The following is a 27,147-nucleotide window of genomic DNA, read 5'->3' as shown; positions in this document are numbered from 1 at the left end:
ATGTGGCGATCTTCAAAGGTGGGGTTTGTTTCTGCGGTCGCCCTTAAAAATGCTCATATTAGGGCACACGAGGCTCGAGTCGCTTGTGAATATGATCTCGCCACGCCTGAGGCTGGCGATGATGAGGGAGACGGAAGCATGGACCAACTTGAAGAGAACGCCTGGTATGATGTTGCGTACCCTGAGGGTGATGGTGATGAAGAAGGGGATCGAGATGTCCCAAGTAAAGGCGGTTAGGGCGATGGTGCTGAAGGTACTGATGGTGGCGACTAGTAGTTTTTCTCCCTTTTTATTTTGTTGCAAGTTCATGTATTTTTGTCGGCGTCTTCACGAGCCTTTTTAAAAAACGTTTATGAAATGGAAAGCCCAGATTTGTTTTCTGCATTTGTTTCTTTTTCTGTGGTTAATTCTTCTATACTTGCGTGTTTTTTTGCTTCTGTTTCTTGTTCGAGCAAGGTCGAACCATATTTGAACTTAGCCGTGTCCGAGGCTGGTAGATGTTAGTTTGAGCAAGGTCGAACATAACCTAAATTTAATTATGGTCGAGGGTCGATAGGTGTTAGTTCGAACAAGGTCGAACGTAACCTAAATTCGATTATGGCCGAGGGTCGATAGGTGTTAGTCCGAACAAGGCCAGTAGGCTTCCAAAAATATGATTAGCATCGAATAGATTCGATAGGAAAGTGATAACAGTATGCAATAACTATTCCAAATAGTGTGAGCAATAATAGATCATTTAATAACAATGAATAGCAATAAATGACATTTAAGTAAATAGGAGGAGTGATTCACCCAATAAAGGATGAACTAGATGGTTGTTTCTCCTGACAACGATGAGTGACAGACAAATCCTTGAATGTTCAAATTATTCTCGGATCTGATGGAAAGGTATGGAATAATATCAACAAGAATCTTGATGAAAAGGTAGAATTTATATTATAGTGAGAGAGAGAGAGAATATTTAGTCAAAAGTTTGTTCTTACAGATGAATCTCACATGCCCCATCATTGGCCCTCTTTTCTACTTATAAGAGACATATTTCTAGTAAACCCTAATAGTACAAGTGCAGAAAATATTCACTAGAATATTCCTTTTAATATCTTATTATGAAAACTAGTTGTTACTGCTTCATCAGCGATACTCGACCTCAACCATTACTGACATCTCGACCACGACTCTCATTGACTCTTCGTCTATGAGTCATTCTACTTCCTGGTCCACCTTGACTGGTGACGGCTTGAAAAATCTTCCTTCAGGATAATCTTATCTTAAATATTCTAGGGCATATTTTGGCTCATACAAAGCTAATGAGTTGTTTGAATTTCTATTGGTTTAATTTCTAAAAAATAAATTTTGAGAACATCTTTGCAGTGCTAGTGTATATACTTCTGAACAGGATTATAGTTCAAAAGCATAGAGTAATATGAGAAAAATAACTGTGGGAATGGTTCAAAAGCATAAATACGAGTAATTTAAAAAAAGAAGATAAAGTCTAGTATTTGACAAAATTCTTTTTATATAGAGGATAAAATCCATCTGCTCTTTATCTCATAATTTTTTTTAATAAAAAATATTATTAATAACTTTGCATTTTACAAAATTAGGAAAAAAAGTAATAAAATCTATACTATAAGGTTTTATATTATTTTAATAAGAAATAAATTTTATGCTAGTATCTATCTATATCTATACTACATTAAAAGTACGAAGGCCCTTAGCGAAATGTCGTTCGCATTTTTTGCCCTTTAAAAATAGATTTCACATTAGACGAAAGTGTAATTTAAGTTTTTCCCTCATTTTTAGGAGCTCTTAATCAACTAAAATTTAAATATTAAATCTTTTCCTTATCTGAATATGTAGAAAGTCCAAAATTAAAATCGAATAGAACTTTACTCTATATAAACTCTTCCCTTATTTGGACAAGTTACCGTAATTATGTCACGACCCGGATTTTTCACCCTCGGGAGTCGTGATGGCGCCTACTCGTAGAAGCTAGGAAAGCCACGAAGTTTAGAAAAACTCTTTCATTTTACTCCTTTTTAACAGCTTGTATTAACAAGTAATCAACATTTAAATAATAGCGGAAGATGAAATCAGCGGAAGACTTAGACTAATATAATACCAAAATAAATATGGAAATGCCAACATGCGTCTCTACCCAGAAACCGGTGTCACTACATTCACGGACTGTCTATAAATACTACATACAGATGTCTGAAGAAAAGAAATACAGTCTGTCTCGAATACAAATGGAAATAGAACAGATAAGTAGATAGAAGAGATGTCGAGCCTGCGGACGCCTGCAGGACTGCTTCGGGATCTCTGTGGACTCAAGGCTGGCTCTCCAAGTGCTATTGTCCCGGTGCTGCTCCGATATCTGCACAGAGTGCAGAGTGTAGCATCAGCACAACTGACCCCATGTGCTGGTAAGTTCCTGGCCTAACCCCGGTGAGGTAGTGACGAGGCTAGGACCAGACTCCAGATAAACTTGTGCAATAATATAATATACGGTGGAAACTAAACAGGAATAAGTAGTTTAAATGGGAGGGGGTGCATGCTTCGGGGAACACATTAAATCCAGCAGAAATAAAGAGAAATAGGAGAGGAACAACTAAAAATCTACAACCAGTAATAATAACACTGTTGCGGCGCGCAACCCGATCCAATATATATAAAATTGTTGTGGCGTGCAACCTGATCTAGTATATATATAACATTGTTGTGGCGTGCAACCCGATCCAATATATATAACATCATTGTGGCGTGCAACTCGATCCAATATATTTACATACCTTAAACTCAACCGTACCACGAGTCCCGGCAAGGGATCAACAATAAACTACACTATCCCGGCAAGGGAATTCAACAGTGAAAGTATATACGTCCCGACAAGGGAGAATCAGCTATAACCAATCTTAACTCAACTCCTACTCATCTCAGTTAACATCAATACTAAATCATCAGTAATTTCCACGAAAACAAACTAAATCCTTGCTCAATATCGGGAATCACCAATTAAGTATCCGTAGAATCATTTAAGAACACAACAAATATCAATTTAAGACTCACGGTCATGCTCGACACCAACGTATAGATACTCATCACCATGCCTATACGTCGTACTCAACAAGAAACAGGTAGCAAATAGGACACAACTCCTAATCCCTCAAGCTAAGGTTAGATCGAACATTTACCTCGATGCCACGAACACAATTCACGATTCAATGATAGCTTTACCTCTTGATTCCACCACCAATCCTCTCGTATCTAGCCACAAGTTACTTAATTACATCAATAAACACTAAATAAATCAATTAGAATGCATGAAAATGAGTTTTCTAAAGTTTTACCCAAAAAGTAAAAATTGCCCCCGGGCCCATATGGTCAAAACTCGAGGTTCAAACTAAAACCCGATTACCCATTCCCCCACGAACCCAAATATATGATTTGTTTTGAAATCGGACTTCAAATCGAGGTCCAAATCCCCAATTTTTGAAATACCTAGGTTCTACCCAAAACACCCAATTTCCCCCATGAAAATTACTGATTTTGAGTTGAAATCATGTGAAAAGATGTTAAAGATTGAAGAAAACGAGTTAGAAATTACTTACCAATGTTTTGGAGAAGAAAGATTATTTAAAAAATCACCTCTTATGTTTTGGGGTTTTCAAAAATGAAAAATAACTGAAAATTCGGTCTTAATATACTCCTCTCAGACCCCCTGTGCGGACCGCACAAAATCAACTGCGGCCGCACAACTCTCAGTCTCCCTGTGCGGACCGCACAAAATCAACTGTGGCCGCACAACCTCTTAGACTCTCTGTGCGGACCGCACAAAATCAATTGCGGCCGCACAGTCACCAGTAAACCTGTGCGGACCGCACAAGATCCATTGCGGCCGCACAACCACCAGTGTGGATAGCACAAAACCAGTGCAGACTGCACTAGCAGGTTCAAAGAGCTGCAGCTTTTTTGAACCTCCAATAGCCAGGTTTAAGCCTAAGACACCCCAAAACCTACCCGAAACTCACTCGAGCCCTCAGGGCTCCTAACCAAACATACGTACTAACTCAATGACATCATACGAATTTATTCGTGCGATCAAATCGCCAAAATAACCTCATTAACAATGAATTAAACCTCAAAATCAAAGAATTTTTCTCAAACTTCGTAAAACATCAACTTTTGCAGTTTAGGTCCGAATCACGTCAAATGACATCCATTTTTCACCAAATTTCACAGGATCATCTTAAACCATATATAAGACCTGTACCAGGTGCCGAAACCAAAATACGGGCCCGATACCATCATGTTCTAATCAAATTTCATTTCAAGTTCCTTTAAACAATTTCAGAAAATAATTTTCTTTAAAAATTCATTTCTCGGGCTTGGAACCTCAGAATTTGATTCCAGGCATATGCCCAAGTCCCATATTTTCCTACGGACCCTCCGGGACCGTCAAATCACGGGTCCAGGTCCGTTTATCCAAAATGTTGACCAAAGTTAAATTTATTCATTTTATAGTCAAAACTTATCATTTTTTACAGATTTTCACATTTATACTTTTCCGGTTACGCGCCCGGATTGCGCACGCAAATTGAGGTGGTGATAAATAAGGTTCTCAAGGCCTCAAAAACATAGAATTTAGTTTAATAGCAAGTGATGACCTAAAAAGGTCATCACATTCTCCACCTCTAAAACAATCGTTCGTTCTCGAACAGACATAAGAAGAAAGTACCTGGGCCGGGGAAAAGATGGGGATAACGGCTCCACATATCAAACTCGGACTCCCAGCTCGATGCCTTAGGAGGTTGACCTCTCCACTGAACACGAACAGAAGTAAAACTCTTCGATCTCAACTAACGAACCTGCCGGTCTAGAATAGCTATCGGCTCCTCCTCATAAGACAAGTCCTTGTCCAACTGGACAGTGCTGAAATCTAACAAGTAGGATGGATCGCCGTGATATTTTTGAAGCATGGACACATGAAACACTGGATGCACGGCTGATAAGCTCGGCGACAATGCGAGTCTATAAGCCACCTCTCTCACTCGATCAAGAATCTCAAACGAACGAATGAACCTAGGGCTAAGCTTGCCCTTCTTCCCAAATCTCATCATGCCCTTCATAGGCGACACTCGGAGCAATACCCACTCACCGACTATGAAAGTCATATCTCGAACCTTGCGGTCTGCATAACTCTTTTGCCTGGACTGAGCTGTACAAAGCCTATCCTGAATAATTCTGACCTTGTCCAAGGCCTCCTGAACCAGATTCGTACCCAACAACCGAGCCTCTCCCGGCTCAAACCATCCAACTGGAGACCGACACCGCCTACCATATAAAGCCTCATAAAGAGCCATCTGAATACTCGATTGGTAGCTGTTGTTGTAGGCACACTCTACTAAAGGCAAAAATTGATCCCACGAGCCTCCAAAGTCAATGACGCAAGCTCAAAGCATATTCTCTAAAATCTGAATAGTCCGCTCGGACTGCCCGTCCGCCTGAGGATGAAATGTTGTGCTCAACTCAACCTGTGTGCCCAACTCTCGCTGAACTGCTCTTCAGAAGCGTGAGGTAAACTACGTACCTTAGTCCGAAATGATAGACACGGGCACACCATGAAGACGAACAATCTCCCGGGTATAGATCTCAGCTAACCTCTCAGATGAATAGGAGATTGCCACAGGAATGAAATGCGCTGACTTGGTCAGCCTATCAATAATGACCCATACTGCGTCGAACTTCCTCCGAGTCTGCGGGAGTCCAATAACGAAATCCATAGTGATTCGCTCCCACTTCCACTCGGGAAGCTTAATCCTCTGAAATAAACCACCATGCCACTGATGCTCGTACTTAACCTGCTGACAATTCAAACACCGAGCCACATATATCCTTCTTCATTCTCCGCCACCAATAATGCTGCCGCAAATCCCGATACATCTTTGCGGTGCCCGGATGAATAGAGTATCGGGAGCTATGGGCCTCCTCTATAATCAACTCCCAAAGACCATCCACATTAGGCACACAAATTCGACCCTGCAATCTCAAAACTCCCTCATCATCTAAGGTGACCTGCTTGGCACCTCTGCGCTGCGCCGTGTCTCTAAGGACACACAAATAGGGATCCTCATACTGCCGATCATGGATACGCTCCAATAATGAAGAACGAGCGACTGTGCAAGCTAACACTTGGCTGGGCTCAAAAACATCCAACCTCACGAACTGATTGGCCAAGGCCTGAATATTCAAAGCAAGTGGTCTCTCACCGGCCGGAATATAAGCGAGAGTGCCCATACTGGTTGACTTCCTACTCAAAGCATCGACCACCACATTGGCCTTTCCCAGATGATATAAGATAGTGATATTATAGTCTTTCAACAACTCCAACCACCTCCGCTGCCTCAAATTCAACTCCTTTTGCTTGAATAAATACTGAAGACTCTTGTGATCTGTGAACACCTCACATGCCATGCCACACAGATAATGCCTCCAAATCTTCAATGCGTGAACAATGGCTGCCAACTCCAAATCCTGAACCGGATAGTTCTTCTCGTGAATCTTCAACTGCCGCAAAGCATAGGCAATGACCTTGCCATCCTGCATCAACACTGCACCAAGCCCAATACGAGATGCATCACAATAAACTGTATAAGGCCCTGATCCTGTGGGCAAAACCAACACTGGTGCCGTAGTAAGAGGTATCTTGAGCTTCTGAAAGCTCGCCTCACACTTGTCCGACCATCTGAACTGGGTACCCTTCTGGGTCAACTTGGTCATCGGGGCTGCGATAGATGAGAACCCCTCCACGAACCGACAATAGTAGCCTGCCAATCCCAAGAAACTCCGAATCTCTGTAGCTGATGTTGGTCTAGGCCAGTTCTTGACTGCCTCAATTTTCTTCGGCAATGGATACTTATTCTTGATCGTAACCTTGTTCAACTGCCAGTAATCAATACACATTCTCATCGACCCATCCTTCTTCTTAATGAACGACACTGGCGCACCCCAAGGCGAAACACTAGGTCTAATGAAACCCTTCTCAAGCAAGTCTTGCAATTGCTCCTTTAACTCTTTCAACTCAGGCGGGGCCATATGATACGGCGGGATAGAAATGGGCAGAGTGCCCAGAGCCAATCAATGCAAAAGTCAATATCTCTGTCGGGTGGCATACCCGGCAGGTCTGAAGGAAATACCTCAGGAAACTCATGAACAACGGGTACATAATCAATAGAAGGAACCTCAGCACTGGAATCACGAACATATGCCAAATAGGCCAAACACCCCTTCTCAACCATACGTCGAGCCTTCACATAAGAGATAATGCTACGGGCAGAATGACCAGGAGTCCCTCTCCACTCTAAACGAGGCAAACCCGATAAAGCTAAGGTCACAGTTTTGGCATGACAGTCCAAGATAGCGTGGTAAGGCGATAACCAGTCCATCCCCAGTATAACATCGAAATCGACCATGTCCAGAAGTAACAAATCTACTCGAGTCTCAAGACCCCCAATCACAACTACACAAGAGCGATGGACTCGATCTACCACAATAGAATCACCTACCGGTGTAGACACATAAACATGAATACTCAATGAATCACTAGGTATGACCAGATACGGTGCAAAATAAGATGACACATACGAGTATGTTGACCCTGGATCAAATAACACTGAAGCATCTCTATCACAAACCAGAACAGTACCTGTGATAACCGCATCTGAAGCCTCAGCCTCGGGCCTGGCTGGAAGAGCATAACATTGGGGCTGGGCCCTACCACCCCGGACTATATCTCTGGGATGGCCTGCAGCTGAATGGCCTCCACCTCTAGCGGTCTGAGCTCCACCTCTAAATCATCTACCTCCACCTCTAGCACTTCTACCCCCACCTCTAGCTGGCTGGGCGGGCTGTGGAACACTTGGTGCCTGAACCATAGTACGGGGACCCTGCTGCTGCGACTGAGTACCCACCAATCTCGGACAAGCCCTCCTAATATGACCATACTCACTACACTCATAGCATCCACTTTAGTGTTGCGGCTGAGGAAACTGAGACTGACCCTGGCGACCTGAATGACCACCCCGAAAACTCTGAAGCGGCGGTGCACTGATAGGAGCTGGTAGTGCACTGTAGGACTGCTGATCAGAATATATCTGTGGACCACAGCTACCTAAAGCACCGTGAGAAACCTAAAGGGCTGACTGAAAGGGCCTAGGAGGATGGCCTCTACCATACGAATCTCTGCCTCTAGACGAGGCACCACTGAATTTACCTAAATGACGGGGCCTCTTGTCCGACCCTTGACCACCTCCTTGTGACAGGACCATCTCAACTCTACGGGCCACATTGGCTGCCTCCTAAAAAGTAATCTCACTCCCAGTCTCCCTAGCCATCTGAAGATGAATCGGCTGAATAAGACCGTCAATAAACCTCCTCTCCCTCTCTCTTTTGGTAGGAAGTATGACAAGAGTATGGCGAGCCAAGTAGATGAATCTGGTCTCATACTGGGTAACAGTCATGGAACCCTACTGGAGATGCTCAAACTGCCTCCGATAGGCCTCTCTCTGAGTAATGGGGAGAAACTTCTCCAGAAATAGCTGTGCAAACTGCTCCCAAGTCAAGGTTGGCGATCCGGCTGGTCTAGCCAAGCAAAAATCTCTCCACCAAGTCTTGGCGGATCTAGACAAGCAAAATGTAGCAAAATTGACCCCATTGGTCTCAACAATCCCCATGTTCCTGAGAACCTCATAACATCTGTCTAGATAATCCTAGGGATCCTCAGTAGATGCACCACTGAAAGCAGTAGTGAAGAGCTTGGTGAACCTTTCCAGCCTCCATAAAGCATCAGCAGACATAGCCGCTCCATCACCGGTCTGAGCTACCACACCAGGCTGAACTGCTCCAACTGGCTGAACCGCTGGAGTCTGAATCTGAGGAGCTACCTGCTCCGGAGTGCAAGTAGCAGGAGTCTGGGCTCCTCCTCCAGCCTGAGAGACGGCTGGTGATACGGGAAGAAAACCTGCCCGGGTGACACTCTCCATGAGGCCCACTAGTCGGACCAGAGCATCCTGAAGAACTGGGGTAGCAATAAACCCCTCTGGGACCTAAGTTGGGCCCACCGGAACTGCTGGGGCCGGAACCTCCTCGTCAAATTCAACTTGAGGCTCCGCCACTGGCGCTGCTACTCGAGGCTGAGCTCTGCCCCTACCTCGGCCTCGCCCTCTACCCCTCGTGGGAGCTACTGCTGGGGGCTCGGGCTGCTGAGCGATGGATGAGAAAGCGCGTATTCTCTCCATCTGTGAAAGAACAGAGTAGAAATTTAATCAGCATTGAGAAACGATACCGCACGATAAGAAAGAACAAATATGAAGTTTTCCTAACTCTGTAGCCTCTAGGAGATAAATACAGACGTTTTCGTACCGATCCCTCAGACTCTACTGAGCTTGTCCATGAATTGTGAGACCTATGTAACCTAGAGCTCTGATATCAACTTGTCACGGCTCAAATTTCCCACCCTCGGGAGTCATGATGGCGCCTACTCGTAGAAGCTAGGAAAGCCACGAAGTTTAGAAATTTTTAACTCTTTCATTTTACTCATTTTTAACAGCTTTTGTATTAACAGGGAATCAACATTTAAATAATAGCGGAAGATGAAATCAGCAGAAGACTTAGACTAATATAATACCAAAATAAATATAGAAATGCCAACATGCATCTCTACCCAGAAACCGGTGTCACAACATTCACGGACTCTCTATGAATACTATATACAGATGTCTGAAGAAAAGAAATACAGTCTGTCTCGAATACAAATGGAAACAGAACAGATAAGTAGATAGAAGAGACGTCGGGCCTGCGGACGCCTGCAGGACTACCTCAGGATCTCTGTGGACTGAAGGCTAGCTCCCCAAGTGCTACTATCCCGGTGCTGCTCCGATATCTGCACAAAGTGCAGAGTGTAGCATCAGCACAACCGACCACATGTGCTGGTAAGCGCCTGGCCTAACCCCAGCGAGGTAGTGACGAGGCTAGGATCAGACTCCAGATAAACTTGTGCAATAATATAATATAATGCGGAAACTAAATAGGAATAAGCAGTTTAAATGGGAGGGGGTGCATGCTTCGGGTAACATATTAAATCCAACAGAAATAAAGAGAAATAGGAGAGGAACAACTCAAAATCTATAACCAGTAATAATAACATTGTTACGGCGTGCAACCCGATCCAATATATATATATATATATATATATATATATATATATAATTATTGCGGAGTGCAACCCGATCCAGTATATATATAACATTGTTGCGGCGTGCAACCCGATCTAATATATATACCATCGTTGCGGCGTGCAACCCGATCCAATATATATAACATTGTTATGGCGTGCAACCCGATCCAATATATATAACATTGTTGCGGCGGAAAACCCGATCCAATATATATAACATTGTTGCGGCGGGAAACCCGATCCAATATATATAACATTGTTGCGGCAGAAAACCCTATCCAATATATATAAAATTGTTGCGGCGGGCAACCCGATCCAATATATATATATATATATAACATTGTTGCGGCGTGCAACCCGATCCAATATATTTACATACCTTAAACTCAACTGTACCACGAGTCCCGGCAAGAGATCAACAATAAACTACACTATCCCGGAAAGGGACACGGCAAGGGAGAATCAACTATAACCAATCTTAACTCAACTCCTACTCATCTCAGTCAACACCAATACTAAATCATCGGTAATTTCCATGAAAACAAACTAAATCCTTGCTCAATATCGGGAATCACCAATTAAACATCCGTAGAATCATTTAAGAACACAACAAATATCAATTTAAGACTCACGGTCATGCTCGACACCAATGTATAGATACTCGTCACCATGCCTATACGTCGTACTCAACAAGAAGTAGGTAGCAAATAGGACACAACTCCTAATCCCTCAATCTAAAGTTAGACCGAACACTTACCTCGATGCCACGAACACAATTCACGATTCAATTATAGCTTTACCCCTTGATTCCACCACCAATTCGTTCGTATCTAGTCACAAGTTACTTAATTACATCAATAAACACTAAATGAATCAATTGGAATGCATGAAAATGAGTTTTCTAAAGTTTTACCCAAAAAGTTAAAAATCGCCCCCGGGCCCACATGGTCAAAACTCGAGGTTCAAATAAAACCCGATTACCCATTCCCCCATGAACCCAAATATATGATTTGTTTTGAAATCAGACCTCAAATCAAGGTCCAAATCCCCAATATTTGAAAAATCTAGATTCTACCCAAAACACCAAATTTCCCCCATGAAAATCACTTATTTTGAGTTGAAATCATGTGAAAAGATGTTAATAATTGAAGAAAACGAGTTAGAAATCACTTACCAATGTTTTGGAGAAGAAAGGTTATTTGAAAAATCGCCTCTTATGTTTTTGGGGTTTTGAAAAATGAAAAATAACTGAAAATCCCGTCTTAATATACTCCTCTCAAACCCCCTGTGCGGACCGCACAAAATCAACTGCGGCCGCACAACCTCTCAGACTCCATGTGCGGACCGCACAAAATCAACTGCGGCCGCACAGCCTCTCAGACTCCCTGTGCGGACCGCACAAAATCAACTACGGCCGCATAGTCACCAGTGAACCTGTGCGAACCGCACAAGATCCACTGCGGCCACACAGCCACCAGTGCGGATATCACAAAACTAGTGCGGACCGCACTAGCAGGTTCAGAGAGCTGCAGCTTTTCTGAACCTCCAATAGCCATGTTTAAGCCTAAGACACCCCGGAACCTACCCGAAACTTACTCGAGCCCTCGGGGCTCCTAACCAAACTTACATACTAACTCATGACATCATACGAATTTATCTGTGCAATCAAATCGCTAAAATAACCTCAATAACAATGAATTAAACCTCAAAATCAAAAAAAAGTTCTCAAACTTCGTAAAACATCAACTATTGCAATTTAGGTCTGAATCACGTCAAATGACATCCGTTTTTACCAAATTTCACAAGATCGTCTTAAATCATATATAAGACCTGTACCGGGTGCCGGAACCAAAATATGGGCCCGATACCATCATGTTCTAATCAAATTTCATTTCAAATTCCTTTAAACAATTTCAGAAAATAATTTTCTTTAAAAATTCATTTCCCGGGCTTGGGACCTCAGAATTCGATTCCGGGCATATGCCCAAGTCCCATATTTACCTACGGATCCTCCGGGACCGTCAATCACGGGTCCGGTCCGTTTACCCAAAACGTTGCCCGAAGTCAAATTTATTCATTTTACAGTCAAAACTTATCATTTTTCACAAATTTTCACATTTATGCTTTTCCGGCTACGCGCCCGGACTGCGCACGTAAATTGAGGTGATGATAAATGAGGTTTTCAAGGCCTCGAAAATACAGAATTTAGTTTAATAGCAAGTGATGACCTTTTGGGTCATCACAAATTATAACCTTCCATGTAAATTTTTTCAATATTAGTTTTCAAATTAGAAACATAAATAATAGGAAATTAAAAAGGAAGGAAGTACAGAAGCAAAAAGTTTTACCTGTTTTGACTCCTTCGAAAATTGAGATTGCCTTTTTTTTTTTTTTACTTATTTTCAACTTTTGTTTGCTTCTCTTTCTTCTCGCTTATTACTATTATTATTTCTTCTTGTCATTGATTTAAAAGAACTTAATAAGTGGAAAGTTAAAGGAAAGAAAATCAAGATTAAGAGTTTTATATATGCATATACGTTTGGAATCTGCTCACTTTATTTATTTATTTTACTTAAGCATTGATAGTTAAAATAATTTTAGAGAAAAAGCAAAACTATAAAAGATTTTTGTAAAATTAACTAAATAAAGGAGTATATCAGAAAGGACAATTTAGTCAAACTCTAACTTTTTAATGTTATGATAAATAGATTAGAAGTATTGTTATAAAAAAGTTAGAATAAAAGGAGCTAAATGTAATATTGTAAATCACATCGAAAATTAGTGTTACAAAACCAAATATGAGAGAAAGTCTCTAAAACTATCTCTATTTTATTAATTCTTTAATATTTAAGAGTTTAGTTACTTATAAGAGTATAAATTATTTTCTATTTGAATAATATATCATAATTAAAATTGCTTACATGTTATCCTGTCACGACCCAGATTTCCCACCTTCGGGAGTCGTGATGGCGCCTACTAATAGGAGCTAGGCAAGCCAACTTAAATTACTTTCCATTTAACGCGCATTTCTTTTCCGAAATTATCAACATGTAATAAAGGCAACATAATTAAAATTTCATGCGGAGGTCTCAACTTATATAAAAAGCTGAATAGAATTGCGGAAAGTTTAACAAAATCCTCTACCCAAGATTGGTGTCACAATGCTCACGAACTTCTAAGACTACTAAATACAATCGTCTGAAAGAAAATTTTAAACTGTTTGTTTCGGAACAAAAGATAACAAACTGAATAAAGAGAGAGAGACTCCGGGCCTGCAGACGTCAGCAAGGCTACCTCGGTGTCTCTAGACTGAAGGCCTGCTCCCGATCTACTACTGTTGTCCAAAGGCTGCTCCAACTCCGTGATCTGTGCAAAAAAGCACAGAGTGTAGCATCAGCACAACCGACCCCATGTGCTGGTAAGTGCCTGGCCTAACCCTGGCGAAGTAGTGACGAGGCTAGACCCGGACTCCAAATAAACTTGTGCAGATATATATATATATATATGTATATGCAAGTACAATGGAAAACAGCGGAAAGTAAACAACTAAAGCTGGGAGGGGGAGCATGCGTACGGGGATAGCAGATAAAATAGAATATTAGAAATAATAAGGTAAAACTACATTTGCTCACTTCTACAATAGAATAAGGGAAAAACAACCACTTTCACTTGTCTCAGTCTTCTCTTGTTGCAGGCGTGCAACCCGATCCCATTTCATCATATCTTGTGGTAGGCGTACCACCCGCTCCCATTTCATCACATCTCGTGGTAGGCGTACCACCCGCTCCCATTTCATTTTATCTTGTGGTAGGCGTACCACCCGCTCCCATTTCATTTTATCTTGTGGTAGGCGTACCACCCGCTCCCATTTTATTTTATCTTGTGGTAGGCGTACCACCCGCTCCCATTTTATTTTATCTTGTGGTAGGCGTACCACCCACTCCCATTTCAGTCCAACACAATATCACAGGATAATCCCGACAAGGGAGTAGGATAACATAATAAGTTTTCCGGCAAGGGAAACAAGATACCAAATCAACTATCCCGACAAGGGAGATCCAGCTATAACCAATTTACTCAATTTCTACTTAACACAATTAATACAAATGCTCAATCATAACATTTACTTGCTCAGTTTCAAAGATCTTCAACCAAGTTCTCATAAGCATTACTTAAGAATACAACAATTTAACAATTTAGGACTCACGATCATGCTCGACCCCCAACGTATAGATACTCGTCACCATGCCTATACGTCGGACACAACACAAAGCAAGTAGTAAGTAAGACTCAACTCCTAATCCCTCAAGCTAGAGTTAGACCGAACACTTACCTCAACTTCCACGGCTAAATTAATCCACAACGATCGCTTTCCCTCTCGAATTCGGCTCCAACTCAATCAAATCTATGAAATAACGACTTTATAGTATCAATATAAGCTAAACAAATCAAACCTAATATCTAAACATAGATTTCTAAGCTTTCTTCCCAAAATTCCAAAAATCGACCCCGGGCCCGCTTGGTCAAAACACGAGGTTCGGACCAAATTCATATCACCCATTCATCCACGAGCCCGAATATATAATTTGTTTTCAAATTCGACCCCAAATTGAGGTTGAATCACTCAAAATTCCCAAAAACCTAACTCTACCCAAAACCCCTAATTTCTACTTTGATTTCATGATTTAGGTCTAGAAACTCACTAATTAATGAAGGAAGATGAAGGAAATGAGTGGGAATTTACTTACCCAAGAAGTTTTGGTGAAGAAGTGCTCAAAAATTTGCTCAAGAGCTGTGGAGAAGAAGAACTCCTGTGAAATATGGACTAAATCTCGTCACCGTTCTGTTTTGGGTATTTAAAAATCGGTGGGCAAAAATGCCCTATGCGATCGCGAAGGAGGTAATGCGATCGCATAGGGTAAGGGGAAGCTGGTCATTGCGATCGCGGAAGGGCTGTTGCGAACGCATAGAAGAAAAGGCTGTGCATTCCAGGTTTGGATTTAATGAAATGCGAACGCGGATTAAAGGTTGCGTTCGCATTGAAGGATCTGGCTAAGCTATGCGATCGTGGATGAATCTATGCGATCGCATAGAACAAATGTGGGGCACCTGAAGGATTACTCTATGCGATTGCAATGCTACCTATGCGATCGCATAGAACTAGATACCAGAACACCATAACTGAAACTTCTACAACTTTTCTAAGGCCAAAACCACTCCGAAACACTCCCGAGCCCTCGGGGCTCCTAACCAAACACTCACACTAACTCAACAATATCCTACGAACTTAACCATGCGATTAAATCGCCAAAATAACATCATAAACGTGGAATCAAACCTCAAAATCATCACTTTTTCATCAAACTTCATAAACTTTCAAATTTAGAGTTTTAAGTCTGAAACATGTCAAACGACGTCCGATTTCAACCAAATTTCACAGAAAGCGCTTAAACCACATATAAGACTTGTACCGGGCGCCAGAACCAAAATACGGGCCCGATACCAATGCTTTCTAATTCATTTTTATTTCAAATTTCCAAATAAATTTCAGAAAAATAATTTCTTTTAAAAATTCATTTCTCGGGCTCGGGATCTCGGATTTCGATTCCGGGCATACGTCCGAGTCCCATATTTTTCTACGGACCCTCCGGGACCGTCAAATCATGGGTTCGGGTTCGTTTACCTAAAATGTTGATCAAAGTCAACTTTAACTATTTTAAAACCACAATTTATCAAATTTCACATAATTTAACACATAAGCTTTTTCGGCTACGCGCCCGGACTGCGTACGCAAATCGAGGCAACTAAAGGTAAGGTTTTTAAGGCCTTAGAAGCACGAAAAAGGGAGAAAACCGGTGATGTCGTCACATATCCTTGTATACTATATATAAAAACTATAATACATTTTTATTTCATTCTTGAACTACTTTCTTAAAATAGCTCGAAAAATGGTTGGAAAATCTATAACACTAATAATTATGCAAATACAAAGATGTGAAAATGAAATATCAATAGATTTTTTTACCTTTCATAAATAAAATTCTCAGTGGATAAAATTGTATTACATTTAAACATATAAAACTTTCAATGAACTAATATTTAGAATTTAAATCAACAAGGAAATAAAATATTTCCTCAAGTATAATGTCGCTAAGGACCTTCGTGCTTTTAATATAGTATAGATAGACAAAATAGTAATTTAATTATTTTCCTAATAATTAAGACCTTTTATTTTCCTAATATTTAGGATTTTGAAATAAATTAAAATTATAGTTATTAAATACTTCCTTATTTGAATTATTTAAGAAATCCTAATATTTAAGAATTTAAATCAAGTAAGCATTTATTTGTGTAAATATTTTTTGTTTGAATTGAATAAAATAACTACTTGCGTATAATTATAAGTATGTTTTTTCCATATAGATTAGATAATCTTAATTCCACACAAAGAACGTTTGATATACAAAATTAACTTTGTAATTATGAGTATGTTTCTTTCTCTAGATACAAACGAACCAAAACATTCTTAATAAATTATGAATCTTAACGTAAAAGAACAAAGCCAAATATTATATTTATCGGAAAACAACGAAGGTTTTGGCTTTAAAAAAATTAGTTAATGTTAGTTGGAAGAATTATTTTGAAAACTAACATTTTGGTTAGTTGTCATGTTTGAATTTGAAAAATAAATATTCTCAAAGGATAAAAATAATTGTTCATGTTCGGGAAAATGAACATAATAATAAATATAAGTATTTAAAATACCTAACAACCTAAAATTTTATAGAGAGAGTTATACAGAATTAACTGCCACATAGTGAAAATTGATCTATATACTAACTTTTATACCTTTTGAAAACTAATTTTTTTTCCTTCAAAACGTAAATCTACGTTTAAAATATTTGAATAACTTGTAGAACTAAACCTAATTTTAATTTTAACATGTATTATATATTGTTACTGCTTCCAAAATAGTATTAGCATAGTCTTTTTAGAACCCGTGAATTGCATATAATTTTATTAAAATCATAGACACTGGGTTCTTTACTAATTTGTTGAAATCAATTACTATATTATTTTTATTGATTAAAGTATATAGCACAATTTGTATTTGCGAGAAAAAAAGGCATCTTTTGCCAGTTAGTTGAATTATTTGTGATTTTCTATAATGAACTTAAGAATATATAACTTTTTAAATAAATTTTACATAATAACTTAAATGTTCAAGGATTAATGCGTTCTTGCTAAAACTAAAACTGAAAAATGATAACTTGTGAAATTAAAGTAATGATATTATAAAACTTATAATAATTTTAAGTTGAATATATTAACTCACATGATTGAGGGCTTATTGTGTTAGCTAAGATAGGTTCAACAATCACTATTTTCAAGAACATATATTTTTTCTATAACTTTTATTTTATCTCTCAAACATAATTTTTAATAGAATATTTATCTAACATTTTAATAGTTCATACTCATCTAGATAGTATTCACGCGCAATGGTTCGTATTTTTACTCTTTAAAACTAGCTTTCATATTAAACAAAATAATAATTTATTTTTTTAATTGTAGGAATTATCATTTAATTATATTTCTAATATTTAGGAATAATCAGGTAATTATTTCCCTAGCTCTTAGGAATCTGATCTAAAAAATTATTTTATTTAATTGGAGTCCTTCATATAAACTCTATTTAGATTTAGGGTATTGAATTCCAAGCATTTCACAAGTATTTTTTTTTATATTGGGTTTACGAGTATTTTTTTGTTATAAAAATTTAGGTTCAGTAGTCCTTATTTTCCTTTTCTTCCTGTATGTGTCCTTATTTTCCTCTCTTTTTCCCCCAGTTTTAGGAGGACATTTTCAAGATTTACGAGTATTTATTTTAAATAATAAAATACTCATTGAATTATTTTCTCATATTTAGAATTTTAAAATTTATCAACTAAACTTTTGTAATTAAATCATACTTGGGAGTAAACAAATACCTAGCAATCACAAACGTACTCAATCAATTTTATTTTTTAAAAATTTAAGTATCAAGCTTAAATAAGAAAATAATTTAATTTTAAGAATATAAAAGAAAGAGAAGTGTTGGTAATATTCAAACACTAATGGTTGTACTGACATAAAAGTCTAAAAGTGATATCCTAGCGATTTTTTATTACACACTGAATGTAGAATTCATATTGGATAAAATTATAAATACAGTTAAATATTTAAAACTTTGGATGAGCTAATATTAATATTTGAATCAACAAAAAATATTCTCTTTAACGTTAAGAACAGTCCTAATTAACCAAAAAAATCTTCGATTTAATAATTAATTTGCGAAATATATAAGTCATTCTTTTCAAAATTTATAATAAAATCAATTTTAATATAGTAGTAGAGTCAAACTGTTAAAAATGCAAACATAAAAATAATAACGATGAAACATTAGAAGACAAAATACATTCTAAGTGAGTTGCCATTAATTAATTTTCTTTCTTTTGGTATTCATTTAAATAAATGGCAATTCCCTATATTTTTCTATGTACAAAGTTACTTATTTTAAAATATTAACTTAATGTAGACATTTTAAAATTTAGCATTTGATAACTTGATTTACATGTTCTTCATATACACATATTTTATTGATTGACGCTAAGCACACGTGCAACACACGTACACTAAAGCTAGTTATATTAAAAGTACGAAGACCTTTAGCGAAATGTCGTTCGCCTTTTTTACCCTTTAAAAATAGAGTTTACATTGTACAAAATCGTCATTTTAGTCATTTTCCTAATATTTAGGACATGAAAATTAATGTATGGTTTACTTATAAATCTTTCCTTATTTAGTTGTGTAAAAAGTCCAAATTTATAAAATTTAAAAATCAGTTTATATTTATATTATAGAATTTGTTTTCTTTTAGAGTATGTAACAAAACTATAAATAAATGCAACCAGTTTCACGAATAAACGATCAAATGGTCTCAATTTAAAACACTTGAACATATGAATGTTGATCTATCGAAGAATGCTTTCAATTCTAAGCCTAATACATTTCCATGTTATAGTTAAACTACTTTTCTACTAAAACAATATTTTTCCATTTGTCAACCTTTTAGTATAATATTTAAAAACTACACTCGATAAATACAATAATTAAATAAGAAAACATTTAAGAATATAAGAGAGAAAAGTAGTTGCTAAGAGTCAAAAACACTAATAATTCTACAAACAAAAATATCTAAAAATAAATTATAATTTTTATCTTTTAAAAATATATCAAAAGCACAAAGTCCTTTGGCGAAATGTCGTTCATCCGTTTTACCTTAAAAAATTACTGAAAAATAGTTATTTAGTTATTTTCATAATATATAGGAATTTAAAATCAACTAAAGTTTTTGTTATTAACTCTTTCCTTATTAAAACCAAGAAATATTAATATTCAAAATTTCAAAATCAATTAAAATTTACTTTAGATTGAATGGGTAAATAACTAAACGCAAGAATTTGTCTATATTATTGTTGAGTTATAGGTTAGAAACCCGAAATGCTGGGTTAAAAAGGAGTGTATGCCTCCTTTTAAGAGCTCTAATATCTATTTCTTTTATTTTTAACAGTACCTTAAATTAAAAATATTTTATAAATTCATTGATCTACAATACAAGACAAAAAAGTCTAAAAGATTTCAAAACAAAATATCTTTATTTGAGAAGTAAAAAATGAATATTAACATTAATTTTTATAATTTTTATAATAAATTAAATTCCTAAAGAAAAATTAGTCATTAATTATTTTCTAATATTTAGGACATAAAAAGTAATTAAAATTTTAGTTATTAAAGTTTTCTTTATTTGGACTAGATATGAAATCGTAGTATTTAAAACTTTAGAGCAATTAAAAGTTTACCATGTATAAAATATTTTTTTTACTTGTACTATCTAAATATAGGTTTAAGTTAAAGAAGGAATTCTTTTAGGGCATAATTTTGTTTTTCCATTGAAGGCCCTTTAAAAGCTCCTTCACTTTACCCTTTATTTAAATTAAAAGTTATTCCCTATGTAGTTTATTAGCATAACTGTAATGTAAATGTTCTAATATTTATATTGTACGTACTTTTATGTTTATAATCCAAACAAGTCAATATAGTTTTTAAATCTTAAAGTATTATTTTACTACTGTTTAAAAAGGGCATAAATCTGATTTCTATCATGATGTTAGCCAAAAATTCACTCGCGATGTTCAGGTATAAACTATGTAACATAATTATAATTTCTTACAAAAAAATTATTAGAAATTTAAGAATACAATATTCTTCTAATTGCCTTCACAATAAATCACAACTGAAGCATACAATTCCGTCTAGCATCTAAGCAATAAACATAACCAATAATTATGAGTTTATGATTTCATAACAAAGCAATACTCTTTACAAAAAAGACACGAGATTGTTATAGGATCAATATTCATCATCTTTAGAAATTTATATTTTTACTTATAATTTTTATTTTATGATTGCTTCATATTCTTTAATAATATTTATGTAATTTTCAACAAAATTAGTACCTATTAATATAGACTGCACGCACAACACGCATATCATAAGACTAGTATATTTATAAGCTTGGTTACAGTTCAAAAGCATAAAATAGTATGAGAAAAAAAAACTGTTGGTGTAAAAAAACATGCATGTCACTGGTTGTACCCTGGGCAGTCTCTGGTTGTACGGGTGACCTGAGATAAAAATAGATTTTTAGTCCCTGAGTTATCGCGTAATTGTATTTTTATACCTCGAATTACTCAGCTAGCTATATTTGTCCTTCAATTCAATTGAATGTGATTTTAGTCTAATACTTGACGGAAACTAACGGGTTCAATGGCACGTGACATTCACTTGATAAGAATAGACTTCTCATAAAGAATATTTTCTCTCTTATAAAGATATAAACACTATCTTTTTATTAAGATTCTTGTTCATATTATTCCATACCTTTTCACCAAATTCGAGAATATTTCGAACGTTCTAGGATTTATCTGTCACTCATCATTGTGAGGAGGAATAATTATCTAGTTCGTTTTTTATGGGGTGAATCACTTCTCCTATTTACTTAAATGTTATTTATTGCTAGTTATTTCTCCATTATTGCTCATATCTTTTGGAATATTTAATGAATGCTAACGTCAACCCCCACTAGATCTGTCTAACGTTAGCCGCATTTTCAGAACTCCCATCTAGATATATTATCATTAACTAGGTTTAACCCATCACTACATAAATCGTTTTAACCGAAAGTTACACTTTTTGGTCAAACATGTATCACATTGTGTATCACATATGTATCATACGTGTATGAAGTGTGTATCACATGTATATCCATATACACATGTGTGAGATATATATGTGATATATGTTTGATACATGTGTCGTAGAAGAATTTTTAAACTCGATTTTAACTATGAATTTTGATGCCAAACCATTCCAAATAACCTCCGATCTTGCTCAAATTTTATATATTGTCTAATCTATAAGTTTTGAATGATTTCTAACCATACCGATTGAATTTGTCTGATTTTTTTTAATATAGTACATTATTGGTAATGAATTTTGACCCCAAACTGGTCTAACTCACTATCAAACTTCGTTAAATTTTGTATATTGCCTCATCTAATTATTTTCAACAAATCATGACAATACTCATTAAATTAATCTTTTTTTGCCTTTATTTTTTGAACGTCATATATTATTGGTAATTGTTTTGGATATTTTTGATAGCATAACTAAAATAACTAGTTATTAGTAAATAATGTCTTTTTTTGGTACATTAGATTCCCAAATTAATAATGAAAAAGTTGGCATGGGAATGTACAACTGAAAAATGTAGAATTTAGGTCTTAATTAAGGAATCTAAGCCTTTGTTCCTTTACCAATGGCCAATTGTGTTCAATGAAACGAAGACCTAGTCGTTGTTGCGTTGTAGTTATTTTTTACATGCCTAAAAATTAAGCACTAAGTTTAACAATGTAGTAAGAGTTTAAGTGATAGTGTTATACTCATGGGCTACAAAACAAACTCTACCAGCAAAAAGTTCAGTGGGATGGATGAGATCCCGTTATTCTTAGCCGGATGTTTCAGGTTTGAACCACGGTTAAAGAAATAGGGACCGCTACTCCTTAAGTAGATCCTATACAGTACAAAACTAGATTGATTAGTCGGTCCGATGGGTTTTAGATACAGATTATACCAAAAGAAATACGTAAATTCCATGCAACAATAACAAAACCACTATATTCCCGAAGGTGAGGCACGATCTAGGGAGGGTAGTGTGTATGTAGACTTTATCCGTACTACCTTACCTAGTGAAGGTAGAGAGACTGTTTTCAATTGACGCTCCGCTCAGAAAGGGAAAAAACGCAAATTCCATGATAAGCATTAAATTGCTAACACGAGATAATCACATATTAAACTATACTGATATTATAATTTTTTTTACACTGTTAGTGCATATAAAACTACAATACTTAAGATTAGGAAAAATTAACCTGCTATATATATGCCTATATATTGCCGGCTACCTTAAATATGTACTATTGGCTGCTATTTTAGCCGGCCCATGCAGTATATTCTCATAATAATAAACCTAACAAACATAAAAAAACAATCAAAATCAGTTCAAAACTAGCTTGAATCTTGCTCTATATAAATGGTTTAATACTTGCTTTTTTCTGTAATTATAAGTGGGATCCTCTCTTGCTTTATTTGCTATTTGGTTCAACAATATTTTTAAGGAAATGAAGATAGTGACATTGTTATTGGTGTTTTTGTGTTACTTTTGTAATCAAGATTTTGTATCAGCTCAACTTAAAGTTGGTTTCTATAGTTCTAGTTGTCCAACGGCTGAAAATATTGTGAAAAGTGTAGTGAAGGAGAAGTTCAAAAGTGACCATTCCATTACAGGAGCTTTACTTCGCTTGCATTTTCATGACTGTGGTGTTAGAGTAAGAATCTTGAAATTGTTTCTCTTTAGACTTAATTTGCAGCTTGTACTTAGTAAAGTTACGTTGTTTCCGTGTTACTTATAAGTCACTGGTTCGAGCCGTGGGAGCAGGTACTAATAGTTGTATTAAGACAAGAGGGGTTGCTCTGATGGTAAGCAACCCTCACTTCCAACCGAGAGGTTGTGAGTTCGAGTCTCCCCAAGAGCAAGGTGGGAAGTTCTTGAAGGGAAGGATGCCGGGGTCTATTTGGAAACAGTCTCTCTACCCTAGGGTAGGGGTAAGGTTTGCGTACACACTACCCTCCCCAGACCCCATTAAGTGGGATTATACTGGGTTGTTATTGTTGTTGTATCTATATCACATTCCCTGAAATGTGGTCATTCCCCACACGCTGCATGAATGTGATGTTTTGTGCATCGGGCTATCCTAATTAGTAGATAAATCATATATCAAGTAGGATTTAAGTTATTAACTCACTTTTTACACTATCACTACATTTTAATCTATTACTCCTATATGTTAGTTACCATTTTTTTCAAACATGAATTACTCCGTCTGTTTCAATTTAGATGACACACTTTCCTTGCTAGTCCATTCCAAAAAGAATGATACATTTCTATATTTAGAAATAATTTAACTTTAACTTTTCATTCTACCCACTTTATCCTTAACGAGAAGCTTTTATGGTTACACAATTATCATGGACCCACTAAGCTTTTGTCCCTTAAGCTTTTAGCACCCACATGTTTCAAAAGTTTTATTTTATTTCTTAAACTTTGTGACAAATCAAACTACAACATCTAAATTAAAACGGAGAGAGTAACAATTATCATAGAAATTTATCTGTTATTGGATATAAATGACATGATTGTGTAAATATATTTAGTACACTTATAGAACTTGAATTTAACTTATATAACTGATTATGTAACGAAGTACTATATCGATATATTTTAACATGTTGTAGTAGGTAACTCGTCTTATTTTGTAGGATATTAATTCTACTTTTTTTATGGTTAATTATATTTATCATTTAGATGATCTGATTGTGTAAAAAAATATTCTTTACATTATTAGTATACTAAAATTAGACTCATCCATTATATTGCTTACACCATTTCAACTTAGTAAAAGAGTACTCTTTCCTAGGATTTATTAGCTTCAATTATTTTGGTTATGGTCATCTACTGATCTTTTACTAATGTAACTATTATTTCAGGGTTGTGATGCATCAATACTGATAGATTCAGATCCAACCAACAATCAAACCTCAGAGAAAGATTCTAACCCTAATTTCACAGTACGAGGTTATGAACTAATTGATGAAATTAAGGAAAAATTAGAAGCTAATTGTCCTTCAACTGTTTCATGTGCGGACATAATAACACTAGCTACTCGCGACGTAATTGCCTTAGCCGGAGGACCAAAATACATTATTCCAACGGGCAGGCGCGATGGCCACGTGTCAAACGCCTCAGAAGTGGACTTACCCGGCCCGAATAATTCAGTGTCAGAAATTTTAGCGTTCTTCAAAACCCTAGGCCTAAATAAAAATGACATGGTGACATTATTAGGAGCTCATACAGTTGGAGTCGTACATTGTTTCTTTTTTCAATCTAGGGTTTCGAATTTTCGAGGTACCGGAAAACCTGACCCCACAATGGATCCTGAACTGGTTACAAAACTTTTCAAACTTTGTAACACGTCTACCCCACCAACAACCTTGGATGATGTTCCAACAACATTCTTGGATCAAAATACATCTTTTATAGTTGACAATCAATTTTATAAGCAAATTTTGTTGAAGAAAGGAGTTTTGAAGATTGATCAAGAACTTGCTTTGGATAAATTAAGTGCACCAATTGTTTCAAGATTTGCAGCCAATGGAAATGCCTTTAGACAGAGTTTTGCTAAGGCTATGATCAAGATGGGAAATATTAATGTATTAGTAGGGGATGATGGAGAAATTAGAAAAAATTGCAGGGTTTTCAATAAATAATTCTAATTAAAATGATGTAAGTGTTATATTTTTGGAGTTATTAAATCAATACTATGTTCTTATTATGTATTATCGGATATTTATTTAATGTCGGTTTGAATTAATTAGACTTTTTGGGCTAGAAGATTTGAAGGAAAGGAAATGAGAGTTAAAAATATTAGTTTCTCTAATTTCATTCTTTATTTTATTTCATAATAGGGCAGTCTAATGCATTAAACTTTAAATATAAGGTCATATTGCAATAACTCTTATTGTTGCGCCGAGATTTCTTCTTCATTTTCCCACGTGTTTTTATTAAGACTATATAAATGTATCGTTTAACATATACTCTTACAAAAGGTGTGAATCATGCCTTTATCGTCAAATGTGTGTGTTCAATGTTTATGATTCTCTTTTGTTAAATCTTCGATGTTAAAGTCGTCCTTAGTGCATCTTATGACAATCATTTATGTATAAATCATATTTAACCCTTGCTGATAGCGAAATCGAAATTAATGTATAGTTATACATATAAAATAAAGAGAAATTAAAAAGAAAATATTCGGCAATCTTGAAGAAAGACAATCACAACTTAGATCAACCAAATATAATATGATCCGCATCATAACAACCAAATTATATAGATTTCACTAATTATACAGAAAACTCGTGGAAAGAGTGAATTACTTTCATCGTTATGTTAGCATTCTTGTCCTTTTTATATCACTTTTAGTACACATAACCCTTACTTAAATTTGATTATATTCGTACAATTATCAAAGTATTATATGGATATCCAGTAAATTAAAAAACGACAATAAAATTGTTAAAGCAAGTCTTGAACTAAAGATTTTTTGCCCCATTAAAACTAATAATTGATATATATTTAAACAGCATCAGAATCTAGTGTCTTATAATAGTTTAATTTTTTTCATTTGCCTAAACTTTCTTTTTACATTTTGCCTCTTCATTTTGGGGCTATAAGTAATATAAAAAACTTCATATGGCAAAACAACAAAACATGAAACAAAGTTCAAGGGCAAAAGAGTCAACCATGGCAAACAGTTCCTAGTAAATTTCCTCAAAAGAACCTCTATAGTATCTTCTGTTTTTTTTTCAAGTCAAGGTGCATTTATGTCCAACTATTATATTTGATATTATTTTTATTTTTAATAATGTGCGTTTGAAGGTGTCTATTTACTACCAAATGTTTGTGGTGTCATAGTGGGGTGGTAAATACTCCCTCCGATCCATTTTATTTAATTTTTTGGTTGTTTTCACACATATTAAGAAATTTATCTTTTAATATAAGTAGCAATAAGATTGATTATATTAACCTTAATTTGTTCATTGGAAATATAACAACTACTCCTAGGCTCTTTACTCCAAGGGCAACTTTGAAAAAAATAAATTAATTCCCTATTGATATTTAAAAAAATCAAATATTAAGGACCACAAAAAAAGCCAAAAAAATCACTTAAAATAGACCGGAGGGAGTAATAGCCCGTTTGGCCAAGCTGCAAAAATCAGCTAACTTTGACAAGTGTTTTTTTTTTCAAAAGTGCTTTTCTCAAAAGTACTTTTGGTGAGAAACAGTTTGTGTTTGGCTAATTAGTTTGAAAAGCACTTCTGAGCAGCAATTAGTGTTTGGCCAAGCTTTGAAAAACTGCTTCTAAATGTATTTTTCTCAAAAGTGCTTCTAAAAAAAGTGCTTTTAAAGAGAAGCTACTTTTTTCTGCTTCTCCAAAACTGCTTCTGCTTCTTCTCAAAAGCACTTTTTTTTTCCTTCCAAAAGTTTGGCCAAACACCTCAAATTGAGACCAAAAGTACTTTTGGCAAAAAAAAGCACTTTTGACCAAAAATAAGCTTGGCCAAACAGGCTATAACTCTTTATCCTTGACTAAGAAATCTCATGTTTAAATTCAGGGAATGGAGCCGTTTTCGAT

At 36.2% G+C, this 27,147-nt stretch overlaps 1 protein-coding gene across 1 annotated transcript; it reads left to right on the top strand.

Moving 5' to 3' along the window:
* Positions 1-25,222, top strand: LOC104244762 (peroxidase 57-like). Its single transcript, XM_009800240.2, has 3 exons — positions 1-223; positions 23,069-23,223; positions 24,443-25,222. Exons 1-3 carry the CDS (start codon positions 1-3, stop codon positions 25,220-25,222), a joined length of 1,158 nt encoding a protein of 385 aa, XP_009798542.2.
* The last annotated feature ends 1,925 nt before the right edge of the window (positions 25,223-27,147 follow it).

This window comes from Nicotiana sylvestris, chromosome 6 (assembly GCF_000393655.2).
Source record: "Nicotiana sylvestris chromosome 6, ASM39365v2, whole genome shotgun sequence".
Classification (NCBI taxonomy): domain Eukaryota; kingdom Viridiplantae; phylum Streptophyta; class Magnoliopsida; order Solanales; family Solanaceae; genus Nicotiana; species Nicotiana sylvestris.
The sequence above is the reverse complement of the archived record's forward strand: the minus strand, read 5'-3'. Positions and strand labels throughout refer to the sequence as shown.

Coding starts and splice junctions, on each gene's coding strand:
- LOC104244762 (XM_009800240.2), top strand. CDS start 1: ATGTGGCGATCTTCAAAGGTGGGGTTTGTTTCTGCGGTCGCCCTTAAA. Junction 224..23,068: donor AGGGGATCGAGATGTCCCAA/GTAAAGGCGGTT, acceptor TTTGTAATCAAG/ATTTTGTATCAGCTCAACTT. Junction 23,224..24,442: donor TTCATGACTGTGGTGTTAGA/GTAAGAATCTTG, acceptor CTATTATTTCAG/GGTTGTGATGCATCAATACT.